At 28.5% G+C, this 11,268-nt stretch overlaps 1 protein-coding gene across 1 annotated transcript in view; it reads left to right on the forward strand.

Moving 5' to 3' along the window:
- LOC113382998 overlaps nt 1-11,268 on the forward strand; it is a 186,768-nt gene that overhangs the window by 169,770 nt on the left and 5,730 nt on the right. Inside the window, exon 2 of the mRNA XM_026621257.1 lies at nt 3,827-3,966. Coding sequence (XP_026477042.1) covers nt 3,827-3,966 — 140 coding nt within the window. The remainder of the gene's footprint in view (nt 1-3,826; nt 3,967-11,268) is intronic.

An 11,268-nucleotide genomic window follows, 5' to 3' on the forward strand; every position in this document is an offset into this window, starting at 1 on the left:
TCGAAAAACAAATTTGATTTGATATTGGGTTAGTATTGAAAAAAATTGGTGAAATATTTTTCAAGAAACTTTTAGTTTAAAAATTTTAGATCATATTTTCCGAAAATTGAGTGACTTATGTATGACATTATAAGCAATCGAGTAACTTTATAAATGATACAATTTTTTTTATAAAATTTTGTTTAGTATATTTTTATATTCTATTAGATAATCATCAATGTCATAATATAATTAGTTTAATGTTTTTCAATAATGTGAAATTGCATCAATGGCATTTCAAAAACATAAAATTCAATTCCACTACGAATTAAATCGTACAAGTACGCCATCAAATTAAGTATTCCGATCGTCCCTTATCAAATTGCTTTTGTCAATAGCAGAATTCCTCCCAAACAATTTAAAAAAATCAAATAACCATTAAAATAGTTGTAATCGAGCTACGACTTCACAAAATCTAAAATGTTTGATCAGTACAAACGTGCAATGCATTTCGATCCGCATTTGACTCGGCTTGTAGTTTTATTATCTTTTGTTGCGCTACAACAAGATTCTACATGTAATGTTGAGTATAAAGCTCGCATACATGCCAATGGAAAAAGCACGTCGCAAGCTGGCTTGTAAAAGCTCGTGTTATTGTCATTTCGCAGCCACTCGCCGATATGACATGGAAACGGATTGAAAAATGCTTCACTGGACAAGGAATTATCTGTGGTGGATATTGAAATTGTTATAACTAACGGACAGAATTCTTGTGAAATAAAAAAATATTTTGGTTTTAATTTTTTTTTCGGATAAAAGATGGTGTACAAAAACTGTCGAAATGATTGTACAAGAACCATAATCGACCATTTTGCAGACTAATTTTTGTTCGCACAAATTTCGACCAATGCGATGGAAATAAATACTAAAAAAAATCTTTTGCTGTTTCTGACAATAAGAAAGTTACCTGTGCCAGAACAAAATTATTGCAATATATAAATAACAAATCTGGTTTTAAAAAAGTATTTGTTAAAGGTCCTTATTTTTCTGGACGAACGCTTCCAAAGACTCTGAAAAGTGCCAGTAGAAAGCAACATTGACACCTTATGAACCTACAATAAACCAAGACCAAGATATACGATTTCATTAGAACAGAAATTCTTTTGTTTTTTAACGATGCAAACAAAACAAATTAAGTGATTTAGTTTTTTTTTAATTAAGTGATAAATAGTTTGATCAAATATAACATCCAGTTGTGTTCTCGAAAATGCTATCAGTAACCAAAAATATTCTACAAAGATACTAATAAATATTTATTTTTTTGCGCCAAAGTTTGACAAAAATGCTGAGTTTACCAAGATGCTAAACGAATAGAATATAGCAGAACAATACCGAGGTTCATTCCAAATGCAGATTATGTGGCAATACTTTCAAACAACCTGCTGATTCTCTTGAAATTTTCCGTTCGACTGTCTTTGCAAATTATATCTTTGATTATCTTTTGTAATTTTCATATTATTAATTCTATAGTTACTGCAATAAGCAATATGATATTTGTTAATAAACGTAAATATTATTATTGTCTTTTAATGAAATAAAAACATTTATTGTCGACTATTAATAACACATTATAATAGTACTTGACTAGCAGCTATATCAATTATTAATGCTTTAACGATGTCGATTCTAGATATTGATCAAGTATGTGATATTTTTCGGTAAAAAACCACTACGTTTCGCTGGTTGATCGCCTCATGCATTACTGGCAATCGATTTGGCTCGGAGACACAGACTTCGACATAGACATCGAAAACATCTAAAATCATATTGGAATATATAAAGATTCGTGTCGTACTCTGTATTCGATGTGATAGGGTAATGACGTAGCATGTAGACAGACATACAAAATAGAATTGATATGAAACTGATATTTATATTATGAAATGAAAAATAGATGCAAAGAGCAGTATACTATGGATTAAATTATGAATTTCTTTAAATTTTATAATTTGTGATAAATAAATCAATATTTTTTAAATATTGCTATGCAAAGTTCATATTTTATGAATTTTTCAAAACTATTATCAAATTCGATTAGACTTTATAGTTTATAAAACTAGCAATATGAGCGTTTCTGTAGAAGTATCATAATACGGTGGAGAGCCACATACGACGATCAGATGAGAATCTTGTGGTGGCATTATACTTAAAGCTTCACTTAGAAAAATGTCAACAAATTTATATTTTTTTTTAGAATATGATATCCATGTACCTGTGTCGACTTCAGTTTATATCTGAAAAAAATGTTTAGTTCTAATTGATAAATTGTTTAATACCACAAATAAATTGAAATCAGAATTACAATTTTCATTATTTGCAATTCATTTAAAATTATTGTAGGAACTCCATAACACTGCAAAATTACTCATTAACCAAATGATAATGTTATTGCGGAATTATATTACATGCCTCGCATTTGAAATTGTGTTTTGACCAGATTACAAATTGTCTATTTACCACATTATGATACGTCTATTTACCACATTACAATATGTTTATTTACTAGTGTAGAATTTGAACAAATTATTTCTTAAAACTTTAAAATTCACTTTCCTATCATGTGATCTAGGTATACATATATATACCTAGTGGTATATGGTGCCTTAAGACAACTCTCATTATTCATATTGTATAGACAAAATATAAGATCTTATAAATTGGACAACGACATTTGTATATGATTACAGAAAAGTAAATAAATAAAACTTAATCAATTCGGTTTAAAATAAAGGACGTTGTTTAATATTTATAAACATTATATAAACTGAATTGCAAAGTTAAATTTATATTCGAAGCATATATGTGAGCTTTAGAACTTTAGCTAAAGTTAAAATTCAAATGTCAATACAAAATGTCTATTTACCACATTACAATATGTCTATTTACTAGTGAAGAATTTGAACAAGTAATAACTTAAAATTTAAAAATTTACCTTCCTGAAATGTGATATCTTAATATGTAAGTCTTGATATCTTCAATGTGAAAATCTCGTATATAGTTCAGATAGAATCAAAATATTCTAGCAGTTTGTATATTAACAAATATATTTGAATAATGTCGTGTTCTATTAAATGTAAATTTTTTGTGCTTTGATAAGTTACAAGTTTGTTTGAATTTTCAACACATGTCTACAATAAACATATTTAATAACACAGACACACGTTCCATGTTAATGTCTATTATAACTGGTTCATATACTAAACTTCTTCCAATAATTTATTAATTATGAAGGAAGAAATTTATGTTTCTTCATATATTTTGTTATAATATAGTATATTGTCAAAACTGTAACAATTGTATTATCGTACAGAATATTTCAAGAAAATTCTATGCCAAATACGGATTTTCTACATTTTTGCTTTGAGATATTTGTTCTGTAAATGCAAGTGCTGATAGTGAATTGTTGCATTTGGAATTCCACAAAATGCATCCAGTCTTTCGCACGTCATTGGCACGCGCTGCCGTTATTTGTCACGCTGTCTTTACCCAAAGTGCAAAATCTTGATAGAATCTTAAAGCCGGCGATATTTCACGGCTGCTTCAATTTTTTAATAAAAAATCACAGGAAATTTTTGTTTACGGATTTCGCAAAGATAATATGATGAAACATGGGCAATTATTTGTTGTTTACTTATGGATATGTTCATAATCTCTTCGATGTTTTGATGGATTGTAAACTTTTTAAGGGAATCATGAAATATGTTATGTAATTAACCAAATTAAAGTAGAATATTTTATGTATATGATTCCCGTCATGGATTTATTTTCACCGATTTTTTTTTTGCAGGTCTGGCGCATTATGATGACATCAATTCAAACATTAGTGCTTTACCATATTTTGAATTCAACGTCCCACGAAACGTGACCACTGCAGTTGGCCAAACGGCATTTCTTCATTGCAGAGTCGAGCAGCTGGGCGACAAAGACGTGAGTTTTAAATTAAAATTCTATTCGAAATCTTTTTATTCTTATATGTTTATGAATTATGATAAAATGTTTTAATTTGAAGTTGAGGCATATGCAAGTTGTGTACATGGGTTGTACAGACTAACGCTTAAAGTGGTGAACGATTATGAAGGCCACTTACTTGTGCTTTAATAATTGCAATATCGCAGGACTATATCGTAATAAATTTATTCAATGCTTAATATTTATGCTGTTGCATATCTTAAATTTCTGCAACGCATCTACATACATTGTCGTAATTTTTGTGAAAGTAATAACTTGGCCTTGGCATATTATTTGTATTTTTATGACAGTTTGACATAACATATATTATATATATGAATATAAATATTAGTTTATTCTCAAATGTTGGAAGTATCAACGTATTCTGATTAATATAATCACGAACACTAATACAAAATTCTGAATTATATAATTTCAATATGATACATATATTTGATCTTTAATTAAATATTTTGAAAACATCAGTACTTTATAAATTTATATTAAATTAAGACCTTTTTAGTGGCATATAGACTACCTATTATGTATGTACAATTTTATTATAATAAAAAATACACCTTCGATTTTTTAAACCGATACGAAAGATTTTACGTGAAGCTACTGGCTGTAATGTCAATATCAGTGATTCCCAACCTTTCATTGGCCACTCCCTGCTTAAGATTTCTGAAATTGTCATGCCCCCCATACAATTTTTTTCACTTCTAAATATTGTTTTGTTCCTGAAAAAATGTCAATGATAAGTTTTAAGAAGAAATCGCCATTAGTTTGTTATGAAACCATCATAAGCAAAATTTTCTAAGTTAGTAATAAAAACAGAAATTTTAAATTAATTTTAATACAGATTTTTGTATATTTATTGAATGCGATGCTGAGTGAGAATGATGAATTACTGAGCTTCTAATTCAAGTCTTTGCGTTGTGCTATTTCAAGTCCATTTCCTTTCTTTTTATTAGTAAAATATAGAAATCTCATGTACATTTGGCTACATTCGGACATTTGGTTTCAGTTTCTTTATAAATCTACTCTTGACTCTACGTAGCCAGAATAAAATGCCAATTGCGGTTACGAGGAATGAAATAATATTTAATTTTTTTTTGTTAAATCAAACTTACCATTTATTTATTTCAAAACCGAAATGAAAACTTGAAGTTATAAGGTTGACATTTAAGTAAGTAATCAATTGAATTCATTATATTAGGCACATAGTGCATATATCACTAGTATTATAAAATATACATAAATTAGTGTTTATTATTTTTCATAAATGCACAATCTTTTGTTATTCTCTCACATATGACTGAAATTCCACAAAAATCCATTCCGCCTTATGAGCCTCAATATATTTTCACAAAAAAAGTATTCTTTCTCCTTTGGAATGCGCGTGCCTTAAATTTTCGAGAAAAGATTTGTTGAAAAAACAACGAATTAGCCTCTCTGAGATTTATGCGTATAGATTCCATGAATTCATTCCCTTAAGTATTAATAGCTTAACCAACAACGCGCGCGTGAAGTAAGAATAAATCAGTCTAATTAAAACCGAGGAAATCTGCGGAAAAAGAGCGCGAACACTTAGCTATACCGTTTTTAATTCTCAGAAAGACTGGCCAGTTTTTCTTTACTGGAGCGCGTTTTAAAATTAATTGTTTTTGTTTTTATTGTTGCCGCCAGTAGTGCGGCCGTTGAAGGTGAAATATGACCAGAGGTTGTCCGAATGCGGAAAGAAACGAATGAAAAAAAAAAAACAATATCAGAAGCTCTTAAGAATGCGAAACATTAGAATAGGAAATGGCTAACCATAAATTTCTGGGTTTGGACATATGGAAGGACTTTTTAGTAATTGTGTATCTCTGGGGAGTCGATATTTCTAACTTTCTTGTTAGCAAAACTTGGAGTTAGAGATAAGATATAAAAGGATGTTACTATCATTAATGTCAATTAGTTGAGCACTTAGATTTGTCGTTTGAAATTGTGAGCTAAAAATAGAACGGTTCGGACACCAATCGATTTTGTTCGGAGAATTGAAAACTTGATAGCCAGTTAAGATCTCCGAAGGTTGATATATTATTACATGTGTGTTACAAAAATTGATCCTACAAAATAATCAAATATTTCTAGATTTTATTTTTAGCTATTATTTTTTAATTAATTTATAAGTAATTATAAATAATAAATTATCGTAGGATCGTTAATCGCGAAAAAATCGAAATTCAAAATTTTTTGTATCTGTACGCTTTAAAGCTCTCATTTAAAAGCAGAGCCAAACATTTTCGAGCATCTTAAAAAAATGGTTGTATGTGTTTGTGTGTGTGAGAGAGAGAGAGAGAGTAAGTACAATTTGATTAATTTGCAATTAAATCTTGTTCGAAGGCGCAAACTATTTTAAGTTTTTATACAAATATAGATATAATTGTTTTCACGTTTTTATTAATTGAATTGTAGTGTATTTAATTGTTACGTATTTGCTATTATAAACCTTTCTATAAATATCCCATTGAACTGTTTGGAGATAAATTTCGTGTGAATGTCAACTTTGGATTTGTGAGCTTATGATGAAACACAAGCGAAGCTTTAAGTTTGAGTCACAAACTTTACGTATCTTTCATAACTTTGCACGAATCCATCGGCTATAAACTTTATACATCCAATCTGATATCAAGTGATGTTTGAACTGATTTGATTGAATTTCGCTCTCCGAATATTAATACTTTGACAAAACTATATATATGTATATATATATATATATATATATATATATTTCAATTTATTTCATGAAAACCAATTATCATTTTTACAGTAAAAATATCAAAAACGCACTAAAACGCTGTTAAAAAAACTAGTTTAATCTATCAAATTTCATGCTCGTACAATCTTTTCTAACGCAATCCAAAAATATGAAATCAATATTCATTTTTTTAGTTATTTTATTTAAAATCAGATTATATTGTATGATATATAATTGCTCTATACAATCATACTATTTTGTTCACTTAATTTTTCAAATCATTATATTTTACTTTTTACCTATATGTTGTAATATAGACATCAAGTTCTAAACTGTATTCAAAAAGTTAGGAATTTGTGATACAAATGATTAAATTTAATTTTTTGTTCTGTCGAAATCGTGCTTCGATATAAAACACAGATATGTACGGAAATGTTTGTATAGTTATATCGATTTCTTTGTGAATCTGTATTAATTTCCATATATTGTTTTAAAGTAAATACAAGAGAGAGTTTATTGAAACATTTTTTCTCTAACCCGCAGTATGTATTTGCAAAAGAATACGTACGGGTTTCCCATCATGAAAACAAATATGAATACAACTTATAAAGTACAGCTTTTATTGAAGCTTACCATTAATATTATATGCGATATTTTCATTTTCGTGGTTTTTCAATTATTATTTATAACACATGTGCTAATAAACAAATCACTATTGAAATAATATAATAATTATTATTTTTGATATTTTATTCCTACAAACCAAATCGTAAAACTATAGATCTAGAGATATTATTTTGCAATTTTATTAAAATATTGCAATATAGTTCAACATTGTCACACTCTTCTTAAGACATCTGGTACTTACCATTGTAAACTTTCAAAAAATTCTTACAGTTACATTTTAATTTTTAATATTCACTTTATCTAATGCAAAATGTGTATTAATATACGGGTTCATTTTAGTTATAAATTTGTATGTTAACCCTCTAAATTTTTTTTTGATTTATTTTTTATAGCAAGCTATACAAAGTACATTCAGCTACATTTGTATCAGTTATATATTAACCCTCTCGATGTCTGGCAATCTTAAAATATTTGGAACTTTTTTTCGTCATTTTTAACTTTAAATTCGAGTAGATCGTACGCTTATAGATATAGATTGATATTTTTTATAACAGATTTCTTACTTCATAATGAATAAGTTCATGAGTTACTGCGAAATCTAAGCAAAAAAATATTTTTACTCAAAAATACCCCAAGTTAGTGGGGCGCATGGCATCGTGCCTTAAGCCAAATTGCTGGAACTTCCCGTACCAAAAATTATTTTTTTTTTAAAAAAATTAACATTGTTGAAAAAAATTTACTTTGAACAAATTAGATTTCTGAGAAACTGTAAATTAGTCAAAAAATTACATTTTTTGAAAAAAAAATTTTTAAATGTTTTCTTTATTTTGAAATATTTTCATTCCACTTTTTGTGGAAGTGGAAGGTATGCCAAAATGTTCGATGGTTTTGAAACGTAAAGATATATAAAAATTTTCATTTTTGATTTTTTTGCAATTACTATAACTTGCTCCACGGGAAGTTAAAAATGGTACTTTTGATCAGGCTTATTTTCGGGTTTCGGTGATTTTCACTATAAAACGTAGGAGCATTAAAATTAGTTGTAAATATCGTATGTAAAACAGAGAACTGAGTTAGCTTTAGGAACCATATCTTAAAATTACATTTTCATAATTTGACAACCACTTGAACTAGAATCCTTTTACAATATGAAACAATAATAACACGTGTAAATCACGTCCTTAGTATCAAGGCATTTTCCTCTGGGAACCATCAAAATATTACAGACTTTCCTCATATATAGAGCTCGGAATCAAACATTTCCGTGGCGTCTTATTACGTCGAACGCTTTCGGGAACGGCCTATTTCTATTAATCTTCACTTGCACGCGCAAATGGAAGATTAGTTATCTCGCTTTCCCGCCCAAGCCACGCGTCTTTGCGACACCTTTCGCCTTGAGTGGATTCACCGTGCCGCTTCTTCCGGTGGTTTTCTATCCCGGAAATGTCGAGAGGTTCTGGAATCCATTGCCCCTTCACGCTTTGAGTAAGTACTCTGACTCGGATTCATTTACGCACGGAGATTATACGTAATTACATTTATGAGCAATCCATTATCGGTTTTTGTGAAATTATTATAAAATATTAAAATGAACGTCGTTTATATTGAGAAAAAAAGTACAGTTTTCATTTCTGGTATTAGCAGAAAACGATCATTTAATTTTTCTGCATTTACTATTAGAATAAATATATAGCGCAATTATTGCTAAAAATACATTTATATTTACAATAAAACTACGTTTTAATAACATTTTGATAAAAAAAACTTGTTAAGTAGAATCTATTTATTTTTAATTCTGTGAATTTCAATTTCTTCAAATACTTCATAAATTTTCATAAGGCATTCCAAAACTCATTATATTATACTTTTTTCATTAATGATGCACTTTAAACTATTTTTTTCGTTTCATGTTGGTCTTAAAAATGTTCTTACTAGTATCGGAATAGTTCAAACTAGGGAATGCTATACCGATGAAAAATTTCAATACCGGTATTTCGGTAATTTTTTATCTTAAAGCCGGAATACCGGTAAATTAGAGGTAATTTTATTATCTTAAACAAACGTAAACAGAATTGAAAGTTACTAGTACAAATATAAAAAAATGTACATACAACTACAACTATATTCAACTAAACAATAAAAAAAATAAAATATAACTATAAGTTTATTTTTTTAAATAATAATTTAACAAAATTATATCCAATTTGATTAATTCATTATCACTATCGAGTCTATTGAGTACTTTTCACCAAAAACAAACTTATGAGTAAGAAAGATCAAAAACTCATAAAAGATTATATTACATTATTATAATAAACTGTATTGTCTGTATCCGATGTGTGAAATTAGCATAATCTCCAATATTTTAAAAAAATAATTTTTCTACACTAATTTAAGATTTGACTTTGTCGAGATAAATAATAAGTTACTATAATTGTTGAGTATTGTTATTTAAAACAATGTGATGGTTGTATAGGATTTTCGAATTTCAAAACGTTTTCGAAGAATAATATTTTATAATTGTAATAAGAAGCAAAAATATTTAGTAATTATCATAATTATTATGTATAAAATTAGAAAAATAAAGATTACGCAGGGTTAATCTGTATTATACAAAATATTTTAGCACAGATGTCACTAAAAAAACCATTTACATTTTTACATAAGACGAAACAAACATCATTATCTATCAGTCCAGTTCTATTTATTGTAACTCGATATGAAGCCCTCAGTAAAGCAATAAATATTCAGTTCAATGACGAGTTGAGATAATATTTGACATTTGTTTATCCTATAGAATCACTCAAAGATATAGCTGTTTATGCAATTATGGGATTTAAAGATAAATTTGTTCCAAGAAATTTAAACTTTAGTATATTATGTATCAAATAGCGCTTATGTAAAAATACCAAAAATACCGATATTTTTAGAGTAAATACCGGTAAAAATACCGCCGAAAAATCGGGCGGTTTACCGGTAATTCGGTATACCGGTATACCGGTATTGCATTCCCTAGTTCAAACTGCTGCAATACTTGTTGACTACATTGGCTAATTTATTTAGAAGACTGTTGTGCACTTAATTGTATTGACAATTCTATTCGATCAAAGTCTTTGTCTAGGTGTGACGAATTCGATCTTTGCTAAGAGTTCGGTGATTCAATGATGTCATTTACAATTTTGTAGAAAAAAAGAAGGTTCATGACTTTTTTCCGGGCTGTAAAGTTGTTAAGTTTGCTTCTGTTTAAGTTTTTAATATGTGTTACGAGCTTTTGTCAAAGCACATGAATTTACAATATTCGGCAGCTTACTCAAATGGAAGAATCGCATTAAAAATTATAAGCAATAAGAATCCCAACTGCTGAACTATACTGGGATCTGATAAGGATGTCTATCTCTGGATAATTAACTATCATCTTACAAAGTTGTGATAAAGCCTATATGGACATATGGCATCCAACTGTGGGGTTGTGCGAGCAAATCAAATAATGTGTTAATGCAGCGTGCCCAATATATAATTTTGAAGCAGATCACCAATACTCCTTGATTTTTCAGGAATGAGATCTCACTCGACGATCTGGATATAGAATTTTTAGACTCAGCAATAAAGCCAACCAGTGTTCAACACTGCCTAAAACTGTAAATTATACAAATTCTACAGTCGCTCAATTTCTTGAGACACCAGCTTCAAGAAAATTGGAGATGTTTCAAATAGACTATTACATATTTGGAAAAATGAACAGTATTCGTAAATTCTGTCACTCCAATCAGTGAATTGGAGTAACAACTATTTATATTACAAAATTAGCATAATAGTTTATATGTGTGTTTATAAGTATATCAGTGAATGTATCAAGCCAAATTGCTCATTGGATATTTTATGTTTTCCTATATCAAATCTCTTAGAATTTG

The sequence above is a fragment of the Ctenocephalides felis genome, unplaced genomic scaffold (assembly GCF_003426905.1).
Source record: "Ctenocephalides felis isolate EL2017-DRISC unplaced genomic scaffold, ASM342690v1 CF-g0.4_SCAFFOLD_00845, whole genome shotgun sequence".
Taxonomy (NCBI): Eukaryota; Metazoa; Arthropoda; class Insecta; order Siphonaptera; family Pulicidae; genus Ctenocephalides; species Ctenocephalides felis.